This window comes from Catharus ustulatus, chromosome 10 (genome assembly GCF_009819885.2).
Source record: "Catharus ustulatus isolate bCatUst1 chromosome 10, bCatUst1.pri.v2, whole genome shotgun sequence".
Lineage (NCBI taxonomy): Eukaryota > Metazoa > Chordata > Aves > Passeriformes > Turdidae > Catharus > Catharus ustulatus.
The window spans coordinates 11,402,096-11,428,944 of NC_046230.1; the positions used below are offsets into that span (position 1 = coordinate 11,402,096).

Below are 26,849 nucleotides of genomic sequence, written 5' to 3' on the forward strand. Positions count from 1 at the left end.
CTCTTACCTGCAGAGGTATAAACTGATTGTGAGAACCAACTGGTATAGTTCCTGCAAGAGACACATTTCCTGGATAGGAGCCAGGATAATAATGCTTAGGCACTGGAGTTCCCCAGGACACTGGACCAAACATGTGGGATGATGGAGGCATCATATTAGCTGTGAAAATAAGAAAGTTTTAGCTCTCTTTCCTCAAAAAAAAAAAAAAAAAAGATACAAACTTCCCAAGATCCCAGGACTACCCCAACTACTGTCTGCATGTTGTTTGTCTTCCCAGCAAAGCCTCATATGCTTCCTATTTACTTCAAAACAGCTAAGCATTTATTGATCATCAAAAGCCCCCAAACAAACACAGCTATACCTAGATGACAACACAATTAAGAGCACTAAAGTCATGGCATCTGCATTCCAGAGTGCACATAATGTGCAATTTCCACATCCTCAGCTGAGCCAACTGTATTAGCAGAAAGCTGCAAGTTTAGGTCATCATTTTGGAACACAGCAACAACAAGAAAGGTCATGGAAAAGAGATGTAGCAGCTGTATGAGTTTCTAGGATGCTACAACAGTGCTGACTCATTAATTCCTAGCTGTGAAGGGGAACTTCAGTAGAATACAGAACTGGGAGCCAGAAACAGCACCAGGACTTTAAGCAATTTTTGGGGGGGTTACTTACCATGCTCATGTTTGGCAGTGGACAAGAGGATTATGATGTAGCACTTCAGTGAAAGTTGGTTATAGGCAAATAAAAACAGTATTGCATGGAGAAACATTAACTACATGGGATGGGGGAAAATCCATATTTAAAAAAAAGAACAAAAAAAATCAAGGCAACTGTTTCTTACAAGTCCCAGTCCAGAATTATCGGTTTTCAAATAATTACTGTTGGTTTGAAGGAAAAAAAATGGAAAAAGCACCTAAGACTGAACGGATAAATACATTCTTGGGGAAAACAAAAAATTCATAGGTATGATTCTTTATACTGAATTTATCTGCAGATTGATGTAAAGAGGGTGATGAACTGTTTTCAAAACAGTTTTTTCAGACATACAAGTACACACATAAAGACCAAAAAATGGGGCTTTCTGGAAAGCATTCATTTTCATATAAAGAACCACCACAATTAGAGGATATCATGATATTATTTGAAATGTGTACTAGTTAAACACCTACCAGGGGGCTGTGCAAATACTGGAGGAATTGATCCAGGTGGTACAGGAACTCCTAATGGTTGGTAATTTGGAAACACTGGTGGAGGTGGAGGCGAAGCAAAGTTTACTCCTATAGAACCCTAGGAAGAAGGAAACAGAGGTTTACCAACAGATGCAGTGCATAAAGATTTGAAGAGAATTTTTTTTACATCCTCACCAAGCGCTGTAAAGCAAAAAGTGCGGCTTTCTCCTTTGCTTCAGCTTCGGAATGACACTGCGGTCCGTGAACCAATAAACCATTTGACAGCTTTATGTGGCAAACTGTCATGGTCTAGGAAAAGAGAGAGAAGATATTTGAGGGAATTTGTATTGCTAACAAACTGTGAGACAGAAACAGAGATTTGCTTGTTTGTTTTAAAGAAAGGCAACAAAGGGAGCTAAGGTTTATTTTTAGAGATTTCAGTGGTCAGTCCAAATATTTAATATACAGCAGGTGATAGAAAGTTGTGAACTTGTACTTTTGCAGAAAAAAACCATTTTACCTGTGGTGTTTTTAGGAAAGAGAAATCTGGTTGCGACATTCCAAGAAGAGAACAAATACGAGAAAGCTCAGAAACAGTAGACAGTGGAGGTTGTGCACAAGTGAAAGGGTGACCTCCAGTTTCCATCACTGGTGTGTTCTGGGGTCCTCCAGGGCTATGCTTGTTCATATAAGCAGCTAACAAAAGGGGGGAAAATAAAAGTTGTATCACAATTATTTCCTTCACTAAAAGAATGGCAACTTTGTTATTAGTTAAAAAAAAAACAAACAAAAAAAACCACCAAAAAAACTTATTTGATTTTTTCCTGGTATTTTCATATTATTTAAAAAAACCCAAGAGACTATATCTGAAGAGAGTTTTAGATCCAAATACAGAAGTAGAACTAAAAAAAGATGGAAATTTTATTATATATATTTTGATAAACAGTGTTCATCACTGCTGAAACTGTGTTCTAAAACATCACTACAAGGTGAAGCTCTGAATGATGAGTTGATGGTTAAACATACCCATTTTTTTTGTTGGTCTGTATTGCACGGCAGCTCCATGGCAATCCTGTCTACTAGCAGGAGCAGGAACATCATTAACTTGCGATTTCACTTCATTCCTTGTTTGCAGATCTGAGCCATCTATCTTCAAAATCTCTTTGAGCATCTGTGTTCCTTTCTTTAAAAACAAAATAAGCCATTCAGGAACATGCTGGCATTCAGATAACATGACCTTTTTAACACTGATTATCATAATCAGTAACAGAATCTGACTTTTTATTTTCCAATCAGTTATAGTTTACCAAAGCAAAGGTAACAGCATCTTAGCATAAACAAAGGCATTTGCCAATTTTCTTTCAGAATAGCTAATTAAAAAAATCATTAATACATTTTCAAAACAGTATGAGGTTTCATTTTTAAATAGAAGCATTGATGGTAAGATAGCAGATGCTAAACTGCAATGTAAAGATTCCTGCAGTATACAGACCATAGCAAATGACTGTGGCGACAGATGTTCCTCGTTTGTAGATCTTGCTTCTTTGGAATAAGTCTGCACTTCATTTTCTTTGGAAATTTTCAAGGAAGCTAGAAGGCTTTCCAGTTCATTGTCCTTCTTAAATAAAAGAAGAAAAAAGGTACATAACTAAATGTATTTACAAGCAGATGCAAGAGGAAGGGTGTATGAATATGAGGTTAATTTTATTCTCATTCTGATTTTTCTTCTCTTAGCTTGGGCAGGTCACAGTGATGTCTGTTTAGAGTGAACAGACATCCAGAAACTCCATCAAGTTCTGTATATTAAAATATGCAAGTATTGACCAAGAGAGAATTGATTTAAAGAACAAAGTTACAAAGGTTTGTTGTAGTTTTTAAACATGAATTTGCACACAAGTAACCAGGAACAATTGGAACAAAATGAACTGGAAACAGAAGTTGCTCAAAGAGCACAAAATAGCTCTTTAGAGCCTACCTTTCCACTTGTGCAGGGACCATCAACTGCAGCCTTCTGAATTACAGGCATGTTGGGACTTCCATTCCTCTTCAACAGTTTGACATTGTACTTATTCACACCTGCAAAATTCTGAAATAAATTGCAACAATTATCATTGAATACTCTATTACTCATTGTAATACAATCATAATAGAAATGCATCTGCAAAGAGCTTTCACAAGCTAATATTCTTAGAGGATTTCACCTTATTGAACACCTAGCATTTGTGCTATCCCTTTACACCAAAGCTTTTAGAATTTAAGAGGAATGGGAAAATTGTTTGATAGCATCATACATTTTTCACTTTCTCTCCTATTCTGTCTGTAAACATCTAATGAAAAAAAACCTCCAAAATAAATTTACTGACTAAAAGAATCAACTAAGATGCCAGTTAAAGACAAATCTCTAAAATGATAAATCACGTCAGAGTAAAATGAAAATAATAGATTTACCCAATACAGACAAAATTACCTGTTGGTTTGACATTTTATTATGTGGCTGACTTTCACCTCTTGTAATTTTGGAATCTTCTTTAACTACAAAAGAATGCATTCTTTTGAAATGCTCTTAAAAACTGTAACATTCAAGACTCAAAACAATTAGTAATTCTATACAAATACACAGAGTTGCATTAATTTGATGGTTTTATCAAATGTTTAATTGTTACTTCATAGGTCATTTGGTGCCTGTTTTTCTTCTAGGATAAAACAGAATTATGTATATCCAATAATATATCTAATTTTCTGTTCTACAAATATGATCACAAGTAGATTTTCAGAGACAAGTGTGGTTTTTGTTTGGTTTTTATATTAGATGGGTGGCAAGTCAACAGATCACAGAGCACCTTGCTAGAAGGTTCAGGATTAAGTGTGGAAAAATCTAATATGCACATCAGGGACATTATTTGAGAGTAACAAATGCAATATAGTGTTTATAAAATACTAGCAAACTATTTCCTGTCTATAACTACAAAAAACCAAAAAGCTCATCAGATATTTCAATGAAGGTCAGATAAAGCAAGCAGTTCCCCTAAACAAAGTTTCTAATGATAGTACTTACACTTTTTATAAGGCTCCTGTTTTCTTTGCTGACATTTAAAGCTGCCGTCATTGAAGCCTGGCTTATAAAACTGATGGCCAGTTCCCAGTTTGATTTCCTGAGGTAGAACTGCACCCTAGGGTTTCAAACATCAAAGCTTAACCAAAAAACTGGATATCTATTATTTATATAGCAGAGCCCTATGATTACCCCTTTGCAGAGCTATGCATACTCTTTCATCCAGAGGATTCATTTGTAATATGAAGTTTCCTGATACAATCGACTGATACATAAAATTAAGTACCTTCATATTTTGAATGCAGAGATCTGTTTAAAGTATGTATACAAACCTTCTCATGCATGTTTTGTTGAATGTGATGAGACTTCCCAGAACTCTGCAATGACTGCCATATACTGCAGAATTCATCATCTTGCTTACTCTGTGCCTAGCAAAATAAAAAACAAGACCCCCAATAAACTCAACTTTTGAACAGCTAAGTATATACCTAGTTCAAGTTTATCATAAGGTTCAAGTTTATCAGTCCTCAGATAACAGGTATTTTCATGCTGACACTAGTACAAGTTGGAGGTAATTAATTATGAAACAAGCTGTTGTAGTGGATTGCAGTTATAATTTTTACCAAGAATCACTACTAAACTGAAATTAGCTTAGTTTGATGATTAAGTACAATGAAACTCAGATAACAGTTCAGAACGGTTTCAAAAGCATGTTTTCATACTGGGAGTATTCTTAGATTTTATTATTAATGATTTATTTTGTAAGGCCTTGCCAACAAGGCTCAATTACTTCATTACATTACAGGTATGTTACCACAGAACTGAAGCCTAGGTATGCAAAAAACACTTAAAAAAATCTAATATCTAAACAAGGATAACACAGGATATTATATTCATTTAAGAACCGAGAGCAGTTCTGCTCCAGTCTGTAACTGAACTAAAACACCTGATGTACAAAAAGCAATTTGTTAATCATGAGAAAATGACACCCATCCTGAACAGAGAGGCAAACCAGAGACATTTTGGTGTGATACTAAATGAATCCAAACACTCACTTTATTTTTCTGATTGCCACTCAGAAATGATCCTTTCTGGGGTGAGTTAGAATTGCCCTGATTTTCAGCCCTGAGATTGTAATGCTGTCTTCCATTCAGCTGCTAAATCATTGAGAGAGAGAGAAAAAAAACCAGCAGTGTTTCATTGTCAGAAATTTTCTTTAGCAAAGTACTTTTTCTTATATAGACTTGAAAAAATAAGACAACTGTTTAGCAACATGAAGTTACTAATAAAGGTAAGTTTCTTTAAAGAAATCTCTTGTTAAAAAAATACAGTGTTATTAAACCACCAAGAAACTCAATTCACTGTAATTTGTCCTCCTTTATTGTAGTGTCAAAGTAAACTATAACTGAGAAGCAAAACTCAGGGCTAGGGAAACCATGTCTTCCCTTTCTAAGCATGGACAGCCTATAAGGAAGCATTAACTAGATCAAAGTTTTAAGGAAATAATTGCATCTCTGTCCAAACATACTATTAGATGACACCAAATATGATGTCATTGCTCCAAACTAGATATTTGTGTCTCAGAAAAGCAACTGGAGTTACTCGGAGCAAAGCCACTGTCAATAAGGAAATTTCAGTCCTTCTCCATTACTAGATAAATTAATTTCTCCAGCATAAGAATTATTCTACTTCTAATATATTGACATAAAAACTAAATTTTGTTTGGACCAATGAAGATAACCATGTCAATATTTCAAATTCTAGAGAAAAACATTTTTGTACAAATGCGAGGAAAGTCTTACTTGAGTAGGAACAAAAAGGGAGCGAGGAGAATGGTTGAGGCCTCCCAGATGCACTTTTTGTGAGCATACAGATGACACATCAGATGCATATGAGTTGTAGTTATTCACTGCTGGCTGAGGTTTTACTATGGCCATCAGCTTTTGATTTCCCATTTCCGACCGACTACCATGAGACAGGTTAATTAAGGCACTTGAGGGCAGGCGATAACCTCTGGCAGGTGAACACCTTGAGAAAAGTGAATTCCATAGTTGTTTCATGCAGTTTAACTGTTGCCAAAGCACAATGACTCAAGTTTGAACAACAGAGGCCAAAAACTACGCAATATTGAAATCTAGTAGCATTGCAGACAACCTGAAACCCACAGCTCCCCTTTGCCCTCTGGCTGTCAGACAGTAATTAGCACTACTCTCAGTTTATATTGTACCTTTCAGTGCCGAGCTTAAACAAATTTTTAAGATGAGTGAATTGTTATAGCACAGTTCTGTAGTAAATATTTCTGTAAAAGAACCAGAAAACAATATTCTCTTATTTTTCAGAAATAAAACTAAATTTCAGGTTCAGCAGCAGAATTACAAACTGAAGTTAAGCAGCATTTCTGAACACTGAGTATTATCTGTGTTACAGGACATGCAAGGGCTGTGATTGCTGAATGCAGGTAGTAGGGAAGAATCTCCTAACTTCCATCATTAAAACCTTACGTTAGGTAAGAACAGTAAAATGAAGTCTGCTGGGTATATCTAAACACTTAGAAGCTTAGGTGTTTACTTCAATATGGAAGAGTTATCACACTTCTAAAAACAAAAGCACCTCCACCTCCTGAAGAACAGTTGAGGTTTTAATGTTTGGAATTTAGTGTCTAAGTATCAACTACTGAGTTCAGAGTCCCTCCTTCAGAGGAACAGATGTCTTCTAGTTGTTTTTTAATCTACATGTTAAAACATACAGATAAGAACCTATTTTCTAGCTATTTGTTTAGAAAGACATCTGGATCTAGTGCTTTATTCTGCTGGTTCGTATTTGCTTTCTTCAAGCCAGAAGTTTACACACCAAAAAAGCCTGAAGACCATTTCCACAATATAACATGCTTCACAAAAATTATCACTACTCAAAGAGAATCAAGAAACACAAAAGAAATAAAACTGACCAACACTGCCAAGGAAGAAAGTTTTAAGAAGAGGCATTAAAAATACCCAACCAAAGCCAACAATTTCACACCATCTATACCAATAGCATCTCTGAACTCCCCCACACAAACCTTATAGTGAGGCCTCCAAGGAATTCTTCATCAAACAAAACTTCAAAGAGCACATCTGTTTCTCTAGTAGCTATAAAAAAACAAAGCGAAACATCATCCTATACAGTTACTTCCATCTACATTATGTAAATATCTATCTATACTAGTTATACAATAAATACTGAAAAGACCAAATATGAACAACAGACCCCCACATAATTTCTGAGTAATTTCTGGTAGTAATAATTTCTGCCAGAAACTGGTAGAAAAGAGATGCAAGTCACTGCTACATTCAGGAAGACAAAAACTTACAGCTTTAATACTAACTTCTTGCATAATGATAGGATAATACATCTTTAAAATTATAGTAGTATCTAAGAATTATGGAGAAAAGAGTACTTTTAAAAAAAACTGCAACCAAGTCTGATCTATTCGAGATTCTGTTAGATGCAAACTGAATGAGAAAGCAACTACTGAAATGGCAGGTAAGAAAACCATTTGTAATACTCAACCTCAAACTGCTACACTCTGTGGGGCTCAATAAATCCTTCTTGAAATAGATTTATTGGTAATCTTCTTGTCAATCAAGGTATAAATCCATGTCAATTAATGGAAATGGAATATCACAGTATAAAAACACAAATTCTAAGTAAAACTCGAAGATTTCATACTCGATAAAGCTTTATGTTCAATGCAAATATTAAAGCTAATACTTGGTTTTATGTCTTCTTCATTTAACTTTGCCCATATTTTCCCATAACTTCATTTTGTTCCGTTTCTGATCTGTTTTCTTCATATTAAGAAACGAAGAGTAATTTCTAATTCATACAGGAAGAAACATAGGGTAAGTAATTTCTTATTTAAATAACAGCTGTGTAACACATGAAATTAAAATAGAAGACTTGTAGGTTTGATTCAAAACAGTAAATCTGTCATTAACAGCTTCAAGTTGTATATGCTTCATAGTGAGAAATAGGTGCATTCACAACCATTACACAAAATACTACCCTGAATCCTGCTTTCATAAAAGCTGCTGAGCTTTTATACAGTTATAATCATGAGGAAAATATTACCTCCTTTAATTCCAATAACGGTGCCTCGCAGACCAACAGGGACAGAGAAGTTCTCTCTGACATTGACAACGCGGTCAAACAGCCTGTACTCTGCATCTCGATCTGGAACAACCCCCTTCTGCTGTTCTAGTGGCTGGCAATAACCAAGAGACTGTGTTAATGTATGCAAAACAATAAGGATTTAACAATATCTGAGACACTATAAAGCAAATTTTCTGGGGAAAAAAATAGAATCAACCTCCCCCGCCCCCCCCCCCCCCAAAAAAAACCAACAACTTTCCCTCTCCAGATTCAAAGCAATGTTCTTTTTCACCCTTGCAACTCTCACTCACTGCTCCTGTCTGAAAATGTGTTGTACACTAGTTGATCAAAAGGATCAATTCAGACAGAACCAAAAGGTCATGTGTAACCTGCCTATATCAGTAACATGAGCAGTTGGTCCTAGGTGAAGAACTGAATAAAAAGTAAAACATGGGAATAGAGACAGCAGAAAGCAGATTTTATTTTGCCTTCATTATAGAGCCAGTAAGAACTGCAGAAGCATAAAGGACATAAAGTAGAAACAACCACAAAAATCAGTTCCTGACATGACATAGTGAGACAGACAACTGTTTTCAAAACTATTTTCTAGAAGGTATAACAAAATCTTTCCTTTCACCAATATTGCCATAAAATTCCATTCTCCTAAAGTTGGTAAGCTGAGGAAAAAAAAATATGATCTGGACAACTCAAATCCTCTCCCCCAACCCATTCACATCACTTACTCTGTACAGCAAATGGGGTTTCACAGTTACTCGCACCTTCTTGTTGCTCTTCCTCTGCTAAAAGAAAGAAACAGAAAGTCTTTACAAACCAGTGTAGGAACAAGCACTGGAATAGGTAAAACAAAAATCCTGAAAAGATCATGTAGAATTCTTTCATTTCTTTTAGATAATGGCATAGAGCTTTAATGAAGTCTTCAGAGTAAGCCTGGTTTTTAAAACATGTTGGATTTCATGCCAAACCATCAGTCGTCTAATTCCAGATTCCACACCAATTTCCTAAGATGTCCTTGCAAATAATTTCAAAAAATCAGCTCATTATTTCATTTGCCTTTGTCCTTAACTTTTACTTCCACTTTTTTCATCTGTGGCCTTCTGGCCTTCAGAATTTTCTGCAGACCAAAGAGAAACTGCAAGGGAAGAACAGTTGGGATTGCACACACAAAGAGCACTTTAGTATTTTTCAATATATACTGATGCCTGTTCCTTTACAAAACCACCAAAAGGCACAGCCCAGAGTATGTCCCACTGCTGATAAATCACTCCTAAAAGAGTGAATCTCTTACAAAGATTAATAATGAGCTCTTCTGAATTTCTGGGATAATTCATATTACAAATCCAGATTTTACATTATATTCTGTGTCTTTTTTCTTTGGATGGCAAGTAATCTTCAATTGTCTTATTAAAATTTCAGAACTTCAAAAATAATGAGCACTGCTTTTTGGTTCACCCCTGCTCACAATGACACCAAGCTGTGTACCTTGCACTTCTCTATTTCTTCTTCAATTTTCTCAACAATGGCTGCATCCAAAATTTGCAAGTCACAAGATGAGCGAGACAAAGCAGACACAGGATGTGCTTTCAACCAGGCAACAATTTCTTGCACTTTCTCAGCTCTGAATAAAAAATGGCATGAATGAAAGCTTTTAACTGCATAAACCAGGCATTTTACCATGTTCCCTAATTTAATCAGTCAAGTATTATCATACAGGCACACTGATTGTATATATTCATAGAGTAATGGAATCTACAGGTTCTGTATGACTTAAGAAAAGTCAGAATTATACAGTACTGTTTCAAAATCATAACCTAAAGTTTTGTTTCAGAAAAAGAAATGATTAAATTAATTAAAAGTATTCAGCAAATTAAGTTTGCATCCAACCAACTAACTGTGTCCAGATGTCTTTACTGGTCCTGTGAGCAGCTGCTTCTCACAACACAGGAAGAAAGAACTTCCCAGGGGAAGATTCTCTAGTAAAATGAAGAAAAAATCTGGGATTCTTCTGTGAGAGGAGTCCCACACCGGTGTGTCACCAGGTAAGAGTACTGCAGATTTACTGACTGAAGCCCATGGATTTGGTTTACTGTCTAATAACTAAAGCTGTTTCAAGTTACCATACTGTGTCTGGAACCAAGGTTGCTATTTTTCTCCCACGTAAATATATACTAAAAATGTGCAAAATAATTCCAGCTCTGTAGGACTTATTTTTCAAATTCCAAGTGACTTTAGACAATTACTAGAATTATTGGTTATTTTTTAAAAAATTTATTTATGACTAGTCATAGCTATGCTTACTGAAGGCTATTTTAAAAGCAAGAATTATGAAATAGCCATTGAAAATGATATTTCTCATTTACTGGACTTAAACTTGGACTCCACGACTGAAAAGTTCAGATTTCAAATAATGTTTTCAGCCATCACTGAACAATCAGGCTGCTGGAGGAACAGCAAGGCCTCAGTTACACAGTAGCCATCACACATTCATTACCAATTTCACAACTGTCAGTTTTTATTCTCCTTATTGCAGAAAAGAGAAAAGGACCATGGCTTACCCATTCTCATCCTCTCCAGGCCAAATGTCATCTTCGTAGCAGATATCTTCCTGGCTGTTCTTGGCTACATAATTAAATAGTTCAGGCACCCTAAAACCCCCCAAATACATGGAAGATAACTTTAGTTTCACATCAGCACAGACCACAAAAAAGCCCCATCAAAATGAAGTCTGCTGGGCTTCAAAGTTGTGAAGCCCAGATGGGTTGCTTTTTACTTAATTTAGTATCATACTGCTAATTTTTCAAAGGCAAGCTTCTAACAAAATTACTCTATCCCAAAACAGAACACGGAAATAAAAGAAATGAACTCATCATTCTTAGAAGATCTGTGACCAGAGGACAAATTCCAACAATCAATACAAAGGTGGGTAATTTGGATGAAGCTCATATGCAATACTTTACCTTTCTAAATACTCAGCAAGTAGTTGTTCTACTGCAGAAGAATACATCCATTCATTTCCAACTTTCTTAGTATAGCCAGGAACTTCTTCATTTTTCTTATTGAACTTCAGGTTCAGCCCCACATTTGCTTTGTGATCACCATGAGGACTGAAAAGAAGAAATATCGTTCGTTAACTTGCAATAATATGTGCTTACATACATTAAAAAACCCCTCATAAACATACATTCTTGGCCTTAAACCACAGAAAAAATAAATTAGTTGTATTGTTTATTTGTTAACATTGTGGCAGCTGTAAATATCACAGGCCAAAAGCTGTGCTATGGCAGCTGTCCACTTGTGCGCCTATACTTCATTGCAAAGGAGAATGGGAAATATTTTACATTTCTTCCTTAATTGAGATCTAATTAACCACAATCAACCTGGCACTTACCAGGGTTAAGAAGGATGTCCTTGAACAATCCATCAGGAAGAAATGTACACATTAAATCACAAGAAGATGCTAAGACATTAACCATATCTTTAGAGAGGAACCACAATTTTAACACTCATAGGACTACACGGATTGCCTCCTCTATGTATTTTAAGCAGTCTTAACTAGTTCTGAAAAGAAGCTACAGGTACAATCAGCCTCCCTTTACAGTAGCAGTAATAAGTACAATGAAATTAGATCCCAATTCCACTTTTTTATTCTCAGTATGGCAAAGTCAGATCAAACTCCTAATTCAATTTTGCAAATAGATAATCAGGAAAGTCAATTTTATGTCTGTCTGCAATATGAAAGCAAACAGAACTGTCCAGTAAACAAAAACTTAAAACATGCTTCTGTCAGAAAAAAAAGCACTGCGTATCAACTTAGTTTACAGCAAATAAACTTCAAAGAAAACTTCAAATCACAAAAGAGTGTACACTTGATAGAAACAGCACTTTAACACAGCAAAAATGCTGTAGAGTTATAGTAGAATTTAGAAACTTCTCTACAGTCAAAACTCACAAAGAGAACTTACTTCTTCTTTGATCCTCTTCCAATAAAGATACTCCCTGTAAATCTGGAGACAAGATATCCACTTACTCCAAGACGGCTGGCCAAAATATACGCAGGATTGTATTTCACAGAATATTTCTTTAAAACAAACAAACAAAACATATTGGCAATGCCTAAAGGAAAAGGATTTTTATACCAAGGGCAAATGAATTACATGGAAACATCCCTTAAAGATATTTACTATTGCAAAAATCTATTTGATACATGGTTTAAGCTTTTAGTAGAAAAGCAAAAGCACTCACATGCTGGTTCTGTATTAAAGTATCAAGCTGGGGTTCACATGGAATATTAAAAACTACCCGGATTCTACCTTCTGAGATCACATCGTGTGAATCCTGAACCTTGGAGAGAAGCACAATTGGTTAAAAATGCTGTAAAAATGCTATTAAAAAACAGCAGTCTTTGGATAACAGACCTCCTGTTCTACTTTATCAACAATTTTGCTGCAGTATGCACAGATACACTTTGGGATTTATCACCTTGCCTTGACCTGTACTTTGCTTCCACATAGAGTCAATCAGTCAACATTAAATCTAAGGAATTCATGACTGAAAATAACACAAAAGGGTATTATACCAAAGAACTAATAAAAATAATCCTGCATTCAAGTTCTGCTTTTTCCTCTTACACAAGCAACAAGGACAGGGAAAAGAAGATCGCTCTCTTTCTAAGACTAAACCACCAGGGAATCCTAGATTAAAAATTTTAGCTAGCAAATGGCCACTACTGTCACACAAACATTATTTTAGGTTTGCAAAAAGAAAAAATCTTCAGGGAAAAATGATGAAATTACTGGAACTAACTTCTCCCATGCAGCCGTAGTAAGGAGATCCCAGCATGAAGGCTGTACTTCCAGGAGGAAACAAATCACCCAAAGTTTTGATGCTTGAAAAACGAGAGTCAAAGGCTTTGATATCCTACACGAAAAAGACAACAGTGACAATCTTAAATAACATTCAGTTCCAGCAAAATAATTTAAACATTTATCTAAATAGACACTTAGTTTAAAACACAGTCAGAGTCTGAAATAGTTCAGAGAGGGTACTGAACTTGTATATTTACCTTGACAACTGTTTGGTAAACAAAGGGAAGAACTTGTTTAGACCACTGCTTCTCCAAATAAACTTCTCCATTTTGGTTTAGTTGATATCTATTACCAGTGAGTAACTGAGCATATACAACTACTGATGTTTCATGGATAATTATTCCTTTCCTTCTCTGGTACCTGAACACAAAGCAGAACATTTAGCTCGATTACAATAAACAGAACTGAACCAAGAGGGTAGAATTAATTTATTGAAGCAAAATTAAATAAAATTTAAATCCCTCTTTAAAAAAGGATTCTAATTTTCTAGTTTTCTTCCTATTTTACAAAAAAAATACCCAGAGTAAATGGCTTAACCAATTGCTTACCCACTGGTGCACAGCTGTCACTACAGAGCTCAGAGTATTAATTTAAGCACATGTAATCTTTACAGAGGAAGGGTTAGGGGTAATTAAATCAGTTAATTCAAATGACAGATAATAAAATGCCAAACTGATTTTTGCCTTTTTGCTTTTATGTATCCTCTATATTCTTTACACACACAAATGTAGCTCTGTAGCCTATCACAGTACTCATAGTTAGCATTTTACCTACTTTGATAGACAGAAAGACTAAATAAATTCCCCAGCAGCACCAAGCAAGGTTAGATTCTCTGGGAAGCCAAGGTTGAAACCACCTCTCCAAGACACATTTTCATAAACAAAGTTTAGCTCCTGTCTAAGGAGAGTGATGGAAGGGAGATTCTGAAAGGGTAGAAAGGTTTGAACTGAGGGGAAAATGCCACATCACTTACATCTCTAACTGGGGATTCTTGTCAGTTATTTTAATCGACTAACCACAAAAAACTGTATGTGCTTTGTGTGACAGGTGCACCTCCAGGCACTTTCCATCCTGCATGCTGTGCACTTAAGGATCTTTAGAAAGGTAACTCCTTTTTACCACATAACTCTGTCTGCCTCGTGATTTTAGAACCAGTAAAAAGGCATCAAAACTACTGGACTAATTTATAGTCTACTGAGCACCCACACCCTAGAAACACAAGAGCTGTATTCAATTTAACAAAGCTAAGCTATTTGAGTTGAAAGTTGATTCTGTATTATTTTATTCTACATACTTCCTACAACTGAAGATTGCTAACATCAGAACAGAAAATTGGGAGGGAGAATAAATACTGAAACTCATTCGACAGTACTTTTGTAACAGCATCTAAGTTTAGTTATCTCAGAATTGACTCCATATATTCTAAAATTTCAACATAAGCTCTTTTATGTTGTTGCTTTAAATTTAAGAACATTTGATTAACCTTTACCATCAAGTAACCAGCAGCTCTTCTGTGCTACTTAGGTCTGTAATACAGGAACAAAACATAGCCAAGACATAAAATGCAAAGCTACACTTGAATAAGGTTACTTACTGCTCTGAAATGCCTTGAACTTCTTTTACCCACATGCTTTGTTCCTTATCTCCAACATAAGCCACTTTAGTTGGGGGCACTGCATTTCCCATGTAAAGCTTCTGTGTGCCATGTGGTTCTTCCAAATAAAACCTTGAGAATATTATGACAGGTAGGAAATTTAGCCAAATAAGATTAACCTAGACATAACCAATTGTGAGCAAAACTCAAAACAGTTAGAAAGGACTTGTTAAGGATGTGGAAGACTTGCAGCATTATTTTCTCTATCCCTTCCACAATGGGCTACACAGTATGTTTTTAATAAAAAATACCAGTACATGTGCTATTTATAAAGGAGGATTTTATAGAAATGTTCAATGTGTGGATTTCTGTACATGCATTTTTGCCCTCAAAAGAAAGTGGTCTTCAAGCTTCCACATCTATAAAAAAACAGTGAAAGACTAGACTGTTATAGAGGTAACAAAACCTGAGAACAACGTTAAACATTCTTCACCAAGCAGCCTTTGTTACAACTGGACTAATTTGTTGTTAGTTTCACAATAAAACCAAAATTTCCGTGCAGCCCAAGGAAAATGAAATTCTCAAAATTAATTTGAAAAGAAAGGCAAGAGGACAACAAAGAACAGTGTATCAAGCAACTCTTACTTGGTTTCTCCATCTGACACAGCAACAACTCTGGCTTCTTCAAGGTGGGGCCAGTTAACAAAAACTCGCTTTCCCAGTATCGAACTGGCAACATTTTCTACCACCTGAAAAAAACCCAGAAGTTTTACCACCAATTGTTTAACTTATTAAAACATTTTTGTTACAGTATTTTCAAGCTGGTTTTGCAATAAAAGCTACAGTAGAATAGATTTTCTTGCAGAATTAAAAACTCCTTTTATTTAACTGAAATATATTTGATACAGATTACATAATCCCTAATTAAAAATATGGCTCTTAACATGTTGCATGTAGTACTTGAAGACCTGGGATCATTTGTATGTCTCATGTAGGTTTGCTAAGTACCTCTTTTATTAAATCACTTGGATGTGTTTCTGGGACACAATAAACAAAATGACAATTTGAGATTACTGAAGTATACTTATTTATCACATTGTAAAAAGAGGAACAACATTTATGTCCACAATTTGCTAGCATCTGTAAATTCAATCTCACATTATGTTCTTTATTTCTAATGAGTCTGCTATTTTTTAACATATTAATTTGGCTTATTTTTTTTCTTGCCATGTATCTTGAATACGTACTCTCCTTATCTCTCTACTGTAAAATTATATCATATTGTTTTCTTCCTCTCTCCCTTATTTTATTTCTAAAATTTTTTCTTTCCTGCACTTGTCATTTGCTACTTTGACTCTTCCCTCTAATTTCTCTATCAAACAGCTTCCTTAGAGTAGAAGGCATTAAGACTGCTTTACTGATTAAAAGGAAACATTTTTTCTTCAGTTACACAAAAGACAAACAACACTGATCTGGAGACTGTTCCCTTGCACTTGTACCATTCATTACCAGCTCCTTACCCAAGAACATCTAAATGCTACCACAAAGAAAGGCCAGAAACTCAACCAAGGAGGCTGGTATTTCATATTGTGAAGTCAGGAAATATTTAAACCTTTTAGCTGATATCCAAAATTTTGGACAGTTTCCCACGCAAATTTAGCATTTTAACACCTCAAATCTGACTATTTAATAAATTCAGACTTCTTAACAAGCTGTTTGTCCAGCTGTGGGTTTGTTTTTTTTTTTTGGTTAGGTTTTGCTCTTTCGTAAGGAGCTGAATACTTACCTGGTCTTTTGAGTTCTCATCAACTATGATTTCTAACATCATGTTCTCTCCATGGCTGCTTTGCTGAAACACTTGTACACCACTTTTTTTAAGATAGAACTGGATAAAAACAAAACATAAAACTTGAGCTCTTACACAGTAATCTATTAAATACAATTGAAATATTGGTAGAGAAAAATCTTTTACCTTATGTTTAATGTGCTTTAAAGTAGGAAATCCACAAAAATATAATGCATTCTTGTTGATTTTAGTTATCTTATTGTGCGTTATTTCTACATGCCAAGCATCCAAAGGTATTGTTTTATACCTAAAAAAGAAGTTTCACAACATTTCCTCATGCAGCTTGACCTTCAGCTCTAGAAAAATAGATTATTCATTCACTCATTAATTGACAAACCCTTTGCTTTCCAGCAACTAATTTGGAATATATAGAAAGGACTATAAAACTCATGCTATTGCTGCACAGAGACTATTCATTAGGAAAAAGACCAAACTTTAGGATATGTGCCAAAGTCACTATTTTAAATAATTGTAACTACCAAATTCTAACTAGCAATGGCTCCACATGGTATCATTCATCTTCACAACTTCTTTACCAACTGTAACCCAGCAACAGGCATTCCTGCTCTACTCTACTATTCTACTCCTCTACTCAGCAGTCTGACCACTGTTAAGCTTATGTTTCCGTTTTGTCTTCAGTCTAGGTGAAATAAAGCTGGCTACCTTCAGTGAGAAGAAGGTGAAAAACAAATTTGTGTTTAATTCTCTGCACTGGATCCAAATGCTTACATTTAAAAAAACCTCTGGAATTTAGCCTGCCATTAAATGATCACTGTTGATCAGATATCTGTACCAGCCTTTCATCCTCTGTCATACAAAGTTTAGTAATTCTCCAGATTGTTCTTGACAACTTAGCATTAGTTCATCTGTTTTGCAAAGTAGCATCTGAAGGGACAAACACTTATTATGTCATCCAAAGCAGGCAACATCTAATTCAGTGTTTTTCATTTCTCAGTTTGCATACTGGCATATGCAAGGTTTGGTTAAAATGTCACTAAAAGTCCTCCAACTATTTTTAGCCTGCTCTAAAATAGTTGCTCCAGCATTACCTCGTGTGACATTTTTCTATTGCAGGGAATTTCTCCGGCCATGGTGACAGGTACTGGAACTCAGCATCTTTGTCATACCAGTACATTAAGCAAGCACTGTGAGTGTTTCTTCGTTTCTCCTCTTCTTTTAGGCCCTTATTACAGGATTCCATGGCCTGCAGTAGTCGTTTCTAAATTTTAGAGGAATTAGCACATGTGAAACTGGAAACAAAAATTAGCATAGAAAAAACTACACTGGGAAAGTAACCTGAGAAATCCAGACACCCAACATGCTCAGTTGCTGCAGCCTCACCTTTTCTCATGTCTCTGATAAAAATGCTCTCTGAATAATCACCATAAAATGACTTTGAAGAATAATCACCTTTCTGCAAGCCTGTTTCCAAAGGGTAACCTTGTCTAGTACTGTTATCCTACATGCAGAAGTAAAGTATTATTTTACTACTCTCCATTAATGCTTCCCTATTACTGGTTTTTATGTGAAGAGATTTCTTGTAAAAATATTTTCTATTTTTCAAGTATTAATTTTATTGTACCTACAGATGTTCTCTATTTTTATATGGACATAGGAACAGAACATTTTTCTCAAAGAAACTGAACCAAAATATTTGAATAGCTGATTAAAAACATTAATAACACCAAGTCCACAGCCCTTACTTAGGACTTCTGCCACCTGAAATTAACTTGGCTTGTGGTAACTTAATCTAGACTTACTCCCCAAGCAGCAAATATTTATATTTTTCTGTGGTCTTATCCAGTGTTAATTTAAACTTTCACTTAATTGCATGTCTAACTGTTGATTAATTAAGAAATTTAGCAGTCCTGTTATGCAGCTTTTATGGACAGTAGATGCTGAAAGAACTTACCTCATCAATAAACGGGATTAATACCACAGCTTCCCATTCCTGCTGTTTGCCATTTAGGTCAGTTTTAAAATCAGGTGGATAATATTCTATAATAGGAGAGTCTTGACTCGTCATCAAGTGCTAAGAAAATACAATAGAGATGATATCAAAGGCAATTTAGCACTAATTGTAGGAAGAGACAAAGGAAGGTTAGTATTAAAACCAATTCAGTGCTGTACAGGAATGAAACACTTAACTGCCCTAGCTGGAAATTGCTTACCAAATGTAAAATTTTGTATTTATTACTAACTTTACAGTGGACTATGTATAGTAACAAGTAGAATATTTAACCATATGCTTAAAATATAGAGATAGAATATAATTAACAAGACCTGCAAAACCACCAAGAATCAAATCAAATAAAATAAAGCAGACAAGGAGTAAGCAGTAAATAGATAATGCAGTTTAATTCTGCATCTTACCTGGTAACATTTGGGTAGCAGATCTTTGCTAGCTGCTGGAAGTACAGCAAGAAGCTGTTCAAATGGCATGAAAGGTTTTCCTAGTTCAAATTTGATTTTGAGTTCACTGATGTTGTGAATATCTGACAGGTAAGGTGCATAATGATAAGGGTAATACCTGCAGGTTAAAAAAATCCCAAAGTCATTTGACTTAGAGCACAGCAGTGTTCACAGATCAGGAATAAATCAAACTGCATAAAATATTCCCAGCATACAAGGTGAAATATCACTGTCTTTCAACAGTTTCTCATTTGATGATTTTTCTTACCAGCTCCATGATTGAACCCCATGGTAATAATAATGCAAAATCCATTGTATTGCCTGGACATAACATTCAGCTTGATCAGCCAAGAAGGCACTTAAAAGAAAAAGGAAAGATACTTATTAGTTTTCCCATTTTCACTGATATATACAAAGTACTTAGCACCTTGTACATAGGGATGAAGATAGAATATTTTGGGAACCTAATAATAACATGATTTTCTAGATTAATTTCCTCTCTGATCCACAAATACTTATTACAGAAAAATTGATTTGCAGCTCTTTGTTGCATTAGGCAAAATCATCACCACTGCAGTACTCTGCCATGTGTTCTCTGCTTTTGACATGGGATGAATACTCCATCTTCTATTAGAATCACAAAACGCTGGGGGCTGGAAGGGACCTTACAGATCATCTTGTTTCAGCCCTGTCCTCAGGGACACCCTTTCATAGACTGTTCAAAGCCCCATCCAACCTGGCCTTGAACACCTTCAGGGATGACACATCCACAGCTCCTCTGGGCAACCTGCTCCAGTGCCTCACCACTCTGACAGTAAAGAACTTCTTCCTTATTATCTAATGTAAACCTACTCCCTTTCAGTTTGAAGCCATCATGCCTTGTCCTGTCACTACACACTCTTGTAAATAGTCTAATACATATTTACAAATGTATGTCTCTAATACATATCTACAAAGACTTGTCTTCAGCATTTAGGAATAGAAAAAGAATTATATACTTACTCAGACACTACTTCTACACCCATTTTAGTCATGTAGTAAGTTCTTTTGTATTGCCTAAACTCAGTTTCAAACAGATCATCATCTTCTGGTTCATCTTCCAATGTGGCTGGAAAACCAGTCATTAAAAAAAAGGGTCAACATTCATTTCCCTACTACAACAAGGTTTGAAAGCATTCACTTCTGACATAATGCCTTAACTTTACTCCTCAATTCAAAGCTATAGGTGCTCACACCTTTCTTCCACTGAAAGTAACATGAAACAATCAAACAAAATCTTTATCCAGAGAAATTCTGGATTTTTAAGACAGGCAACCCATTTTTTAGCCCAGAGAAGACAATATAAGACCATCAGAAAAAAAATTCTGAGAAAACATTAAAATGAATCTTAAAATTTAATTATGTTCAGCAATATCATCTAATAGAATGTAGTAATATTCATACATTTTTGACAATTAATTTCAAAACATGAGCAAACAACATCTCCTACAAGTAGAATGAGTTTACAACAATTAAAAATCTTAAAGCATACAAAAATCTGTTCCCCTGTCCCTCATGTAAGAAAATACCTATGCACACAATTACCAAAACCACAACATTGTTGAAGGTTTGTACATTAATTCCTTTAACTCCTCATGGAAATACAGGGCAGGGAAGAAGCAGGTCTAAAGCTTTAGCCCCACTCTCTCTCACCAGAGCCATTCCACTTCCCAGCAGCTGACTACATAAATCTTGCATTCAGATTAAGCTCATCTGTGACATGCAATTCTTACAGCTCTTTGAAATCTATACACACATTTTTTGTTACATGTGTATAGAAAAATTATTTGCACTTACTTTTAGGGGTGACTTCACCTTCATTTTTTTCTAAAGCAGCCAAAGATATAGAATTTTCCTGAGCCTATTAAATTAAGATTTGAGATAATGTAAAAATACAGGTTAATATGCACGAACCCCATTCAAAACTTGCAACTCAATATGCTACAATCAAACTGTATAAATATTATTTATTATAAACCCCATTTCCTTCTCTTACAATTGCTTCAAGAAAATTATTTAAGCAGACAAGGACAGATCAAACAAAAGGAGCAGTCTCAAAACATTAACTACTTCTAAAAAATACCTGAATATTTATGTTCCAAAATGCTACTCTTTCCAAAACTGCTCGTACATAAAGAACAGGATAACAACATACAGAGATATTAAATGCAAATTCTCCTGCTACTCTACACCCTGCTGAAGCATATAGTGAAGGGCAGTCAGTGGAAGTAGTGGTGGGGAACTTGACACTGGGCAAAGACAAGATATTATTATGCAGTACTACACATAAATATACAAGGTGCTGTTCCTTATTAATTGGTCATATCTAGAACTGCAAGTTTAACACTAATCTGAGATAGCTCACCAATGGAATTGCTCTTTCCCTATTTGCTGTCCAGCAGTTAGCGAACACCAAGACATACATGAATGCTCTATCAGTGTATCTGAAATACATGGAACTTCCAGCAGACTATGCATTAAAAATCAAGATTATGAAGCATAGCAGGTTTGATCATAACTCACACAAAAGTTCTGCTGCTTTTGAAGAACGGTAAAGCATTAAATACAGGTTTACAAATGAGCACCTGCCCCTGACTGAACCAACTCATCACTCACAACCAGCAATGCACACAGGTAGAATGCAAACCATTATATTTTACTACCTTTTCTGGTTTGAAAAAAATCTAAAACAGAGGTTTATGCCACTTAATTTGTCTAAGATCAAATTACTGATTTGCAAAAAGTAACATTCTCATTTCTGAAAGTGTATATATAAAACACTGACCTTTTGTTTCTTCTGTTTATTTTTTCTGGCTTCCTCTGCTGCAATCCCAGCTGCCTCGTTGAGGTATTTATTGCCCACTTTACTTTCAAACCATTTTAGGTCAACAAAGACTTCACTGAAGTGCTCACGATCAAACTGTGAAATTGAAGTAAGTTTTCAAATATTTGAGGGATGTCAAATTTAGAATGCCAGATTAACAATGTCTTCTTAGTACGTGCATTAGATTACATCTAGAGTCATCTATACATTAACATTTTGCTCTGGAGATACAACTAAATAGATTAATACTAAAAATCATGTTTCTTAGCAATAGGTAACCTACAAGCAAGCCATATTTATTTTCTTTCAGTAAGACAGCAAGGTGAAACAACAAAGAATTAAGTAACTTCTACACTTCACTATCAACTCTAGAAGCAGTGCACATTTAGGGTCTGGTTAATGCAGCTGTGTCACAGATCTAACACTTTCACAGCTCCATCCAAGAACCAGAAAACAAGGCTTAAGCAGGGACAACAGATGATGTCCCTCTGTCCAAGTTCAGCAGAAGGTTTAATCCTTTCCATTTCTATACGGTCTGTACCTTACCCCATCTCTAGGATGGATTACTGCACTGGCACTTAACAGGATTGCCTCCCGTACACCAGTTAAGTTCATGAACAACACTGATGCCTGCCTCTCAGAGATGCTCCTTGATCTTTACTAGTATCTTCATAAAAAACCTGCAAACAATTCTCCCCTCCAAGATCTTCAGACATAGCTTGCCACAGGAAACTACCAGCAGGGGTAACAAAGAACATAGCTGCCTGCTGCAAGCTTTAAGAATACATGGAAATCACAAACAATTCTGAGTTGGAAGAGATCCACAAGGATCATTGAGTCCAACTGCTACAAGAATGGCCCTAGAGGGATTGAACCCTGGCAACCCACATCCCTGCCATTACTGGCCCCTGCTCTAGAGGGACTGAACCCCTATCCTTGGCATAACTGGCACCTGCTCTAGAGGGACTGAACCCCCATCCCTGCCATTACTGGCATCTGCTCTAGAGGGACTGAACCCCTATCCTTGGCATTACTGGTCCCTGCTCTAACTAACTTTGCCCAATACTGCCACACACTTCGATGGAAGTGAGTACATGATTCTACCGGTGAATCCTTATGTGACTTGCAGTATTAAAAGCGCTGTGCTGGCTAAAGCACAGATCAAATAATTCAATCTTTTTCCTCTTATAAGATCAGATATCAACTGATCGGATTCCATCTGTTCTGTTCAATGCTAAAACAGCTGATTAAATCACCTGTAAACCACAGCCATTTAACAGTTCATTAAAACTAAAGTATGGTATATTTTAGGGTACAACGTTCAATTTAAATTCAACACTTACAAATTTCACAGTTACTTACATCTGACAATCTTGTGAGATATTTCTCAAAACGTTCTAAATTCAGATGTCCATTTTCATTGATGTAACCTGTTGAGAAAATTAAGTATACTTTTGAACTAACAATTCAACAATTTTAAAATTCGCATTTAAATGCCGCACAAATAACAAAATGTAATCTTGCTGCCTCTCTAAGGAAAGCGTAGTACATGCTAAACATTCTAATGTGGCTAAAAGGGTTAATAAATATAAATACACCAATGTTAATGCTTCTACTTTCCACAATTGAACTTAGTTTTCTCACCTCCCAGTTCTGGCAAGATAGCCATGTATGTTCTATAAAGTAGTGGCAGTGCATCATGATTAATGTGTAAATGAGGTAGATGAGGAATAAAATCATTTCCTACAAGGAAACCCATTAAGATCCAATCATCTATTATCCTTTCAATATCGTATTCAAAAGAAATCTTGTCCTGGAGGAAAAAATAAAGAGGAAAAAAGAAAAACACACAGGAGCATAATTGTTATCATTTTTGCATAAAGACTTCACACATCGACAGATTTTTTTCCATCTCAACTCCATTGGAACTTACTTTTACTGGGGAAAATTCATAATCAATATATTCTCTCATCAGTGATAAGTGCAGTAAATGAAACGTAGTTTCCTCTGGTGCACATACTCTGTAAATTATTCAAATCACCAAGTTAATTATTTATAAACACACTTTCAACATTAATATTAATAAGTCCAAGGTTAGCTACACCCAAGAAATTTTACTAGGATTGTATCTATGCAGAAAAAATAATGTATAAACATTTCCTTGAATATATTTTAGGATTAATCGGTTTGGTCTATAAAGTTTTGCAGTAGAATCTTCAAAACACCAGATGTGATTGTATGGAGAAGAACTAACTTAGAGAAGAGCTTTGTGGAGTTCCATGTTGCAGTAACTGTTTCCTAAATCCTTATCCCACTACTCAAAAAAAAGAGACAAATTAGCCTAACCTGGCACAAAGCCTCACCATTTTAAGGTATTTTCTAACTAGTCTGAATAAGAACAGAGTACACAGATTCACATCTAAACCAACTGGGTTATGTTTGTAGTCATTTGAAATGCTTCTTACAAGAGATAAATATGCTCAACTTGAAAATATGTCTGTATGGTTTCATTGCAGCACTAAAAGAACAAACCTACTGTTTGTTTATGGCATAGTCAACACATACTCTGCTTTCCTTTTTTCTCTTCACTAAAACTACTCATTAAAACTCTAAGCCAACATTGGCCCCAAATCAGTTAATACCTACACCAAAAGATTAATGACCTAATTATGCAATTTAAATTAGGAAAGGGCTACTTCACCTTGTCAATACTATAACTAGCTGACACCACCTCCAATGAACAACCAGTATAAATACTTGTGTCTTCACACATAATTAGGAAATAATCCTATAAGAAAGATGTGTCTGATAGCAGCCTTCAGATAAACTCATGTAAGACAAACTCCAAGCTACACTGGGCCTCAGAACCAATAGTGGCACTTTTAAAATGCAGTTTTCATATTGGTACTAAAGAACTTCGGCAACTAGGTTGATGCTGTAAGACTCTAGAGGCATTCTGTCCTTATCCTTCACTGCACTGGACCTGGAATTCCTGATAAAACAAGCAAATTCTCTCAATGAAAAAAAACCTATGGAGAGATATTAATTTGTATGTATTTTTAGGATTTTCAAATTTCCAACTGTAAGTATCCATAAAAGTGACAATATTGATAGAAGGCAATTCCTGTAACTTACAGTACTAAATTCTTGTAATGAGCAAAATTATTCAACAATTACAATACAGAACAATGCTGGGGAAGGAGGGGAACAAACAACACTTTGCCTTTGTTTTCATATTTTCACTAATTAATCTTTCAAAAAGTAATCATACTCTTATTTCACATTATTTCATTTTTTGAAAAGGTAAAACCAAGGTTTCACTTTGATTAGATGTAAGGTCTTTAAAAAATATTGCAGTGCTGCATGACAACACTACCTATGAGTATTAGTGAAATGTTGACTGCAAAGACTGAAAAGAAAGCTTTTTTCTGATGGTCATCATCTTATCCTTGGCAATAAAACATTCCTGTATGAGTAAAAATTACTCATTTATCTAAACATTTATGACTTATCCTGTGTGACTCAAAATCCTTTCAGTGTCAGCAATGTTTATTTCTGTCTCTCCTATCTTCTCCCTTATAAACAATATATGCTTAAAGTCCTTCAAGGAAGGAACCCAGCCACAGTAACAGTTATAATTTTGGAAACAATGTCAATACAGCCCAGGTTGCTCCCTTACAACATGAAGAAAAAAGTAAAACACATCAAAGCTTTCAGGATTTTTTATCAGTTGTTCTGACAGCATACATTTTTTCATGTAAACCAATTCAAAGGCACAATTCAGCATGTTGAGTTCTCTAATTTCATGACTTTTCTAACCCAAAGAATAAACTAAGACTTCATTAAATTACTATGCAATCAGTTAAAAAGAAAACCCAAATCACCAAACACACACCAGTTGTAATCATCCAGAATATATTAGATTTAATTTAATCATAAACAGAATAAGAGTAAAGTTAAATCAATTCACCTTTGAGCCTTTTTACCACCAAATCTGACTTCTTCTCTTAGGAGTGCAAAGTGTGCCTCATGACTTGTTAATCCCAGCATTATCTATTACAAAGAGATATCAGAAAGATCTTACTTCTACATTTTTTTTAACCTTTCAAGCAGTATAAAGAAATGTTGATGTTCCGTTTCATTACAAATTCAGAAGTTTGCAGGAGCACAAAATCACATGCTTGTTTCAAACCATTTTAGAACCCTATGAACTTAGGAAGATATCAAAAATGTACACACTGGACAAGTCCCTGTTGTTTGCATTATTTTAGTTGCACATACCAAGTCAGCATCTAAGCCATAGAGACAGTGTCTTGTGTTTGGATCATGATGGGGCTTTGCTTTTTCTGATCTGATGAACTCCATAATTTTATGCTCACCTTCCCCTGGAGTCTGGACACAAACAAAAAACCAAACCAAATCAAAATCAGCACTAAGTATTATTCTGTAAAAAAGAATATTTAAAATAAGATAGTAAAGAAAATATTATGACCTCGTGGCCTGATAAGTAGACGGTTATTCCTTGCCAGGATTTGTCTGTGGAAATCTTCATATTTACAAAATATTTAAGATGCTCATTCAATCTGGCCATGAATTCAGTTCCTGAAAATAGAAATCGAAGTTAAAGTTTTTCACTATTTTGCATTTACATATCAGAAGTATTTTTAAAAATGCCAACAAATAAAACTTCTGCCAGAAGATGAATGGAACGACTGGTTTCTTTCCCAAGACACTTCACTTTTTCCACAGTAATCTAAAAAATTTTTAGAATGAGACAGTATTCCAACCCTATGGAATGTTACTAAAACTTCTGTCACAAACTTACTCAAGCCTTTCTTGATTCCATCTTCTATTTTTAAAAAACATGCCTTAAGATAGGAAAATAGCACCAAAATA

General features: G+C 35.3%; 1 protein-coding gene across 7 annotated transcripts in view; it reads right to left on the bottom strand.

The window, feature by feature from the left end:
* Positions 1-26,849, bottom strand: part of XRN1 (5'-3' exoribonuclease 1) — a 37,646-nt gene that overhangs the window by 6,461 nt on the left and 4,336 nt on the right. For 5 of the 7 annotated variants that reach the window (XR_004418818.2, XR_004418819.1, XM_033068356.2 and 2 more), the window contains exons 4-42: positions 26,446-26,555; positions 26,235-26,345; positions 25,924-26,006; positions 23,887-23,974; positions 23,598-23,766; positions 23,316-23,383; positions 21,915-22,049; positions 20,927-20,990; positions 20,093-20,198; positions 19,359-19,448; positions 19,052-19,208; positions 18,591-18,710; positions 17,728-17,897; positions 16,805-16,925; positions 16,619-16,717; positions 15,478-15,581; positions 14,833-14,964; positions 13,436-13,598; positions 13,177-13,290; positions 12,616-12,714; positions 12,336-12,451; positions 11,331-11,477; positions 10,929-11,018; positions 9,856-9,991; positions 9,099-9,155; positions 8,335-8,467; positions 7,283-7,352; positions 6,027-6,252; positions 5,280-5,381; positions 4,557-4,652; positions 4,228-4,342; positions 3,640-3,704; positions 3,148-3,258; positions 2,665-2,790; positions 2,199-2,355; positions 1,693-1,868; positions 1,368-1,481; positions 1,173-1,290; positions 8-159 (exon numbers count right to left, since the gene is read on the bottom strand). Coding sequence is in view for 5 of the 7 variants with exons in the window: in XM_033068356.2 (XP_032924247.1) it covers positions 8-159; positions 1,173-1,290; positions 1,368-1,481; positions 1,693-1,868; positions 2,199-2,355; positions 2,665-2,790; positions 3,148-3,258; positions 3,640-3,704; positions 4,228-4,342; positions 4,557-4,652; positions 5,280-5,381; positions 6,027-6,252; positions 7,283-7,352; positions 8,335-8,467; positions 9,099-9,155; positions 9,856-9,991; positions 10,929-11,018; positions 11,331-11,477; positions 12,336-12,451; positions 12,616-12,714; positions 13,177-13,290; positions 13,436-13,598; positions 14,833-14,964; positions 15,478-15,581; positions 16,619-16,717; positions 16,805-16,925; positions 17,728-17,897; positions 18,591-18,710; positions 19,052-19,208; positions 19,359-19,448; positions 20,093-20,198; positions 20,927-20,990; positions 21,915-22,049; positions 23,316-23,383; positions 23,598-23,766; positions 23,887-23,974; positions 25,924-26,006; positions 26,235-26,345; positions 26,446-26,555 (4,610 nt within the window). In the remaining 2 variants the exon portion in view is untranslated. The remainder of the gene's footprint in view (positions 1-7; positions 160-1,172; positions 1,291-1,367; positions 1,482-1,692; positions 1,869-2,198; positions 2,356-2,664; positions 2,791-3,147; positions 3,259-3,639; positions 3,705-4,227; positions 4,343-4,556; positions 4,653-5,279; positions 5,382-6,026; positions 6,253-7,282; positions 7,353-8,334; positions 8,468-9,098; positions 9,156-9,855; positions 9,992-10,928; positions 11,019-11,330; positions 11,478-12,335; positions 12,452-12,615; positions 12,715-13,176; positions 13,291-13,435; positions 13,599-14,832; positions 14,965-15,477; positions 15,582-16,618; positions 16,718-16,804; positions 16,926-17,727; positions 17,898-18,590; positions 18,711-19,051; positions 19,209-19,358; positions 19,449-20,092; positions 20,199-20,926; positions 20,991-21,914; positions 22,050-23,315; positions 23,384-23,597; positions 23,767-23,886; positions 23,975-25,923; positions 26,007-26,234; positions 26,346-26,445; positions 26,556-26,849) is intronic. The other 2 variants (XM_033068355.1, XM_033068354.1) reach the window with 2 other exon arrangements.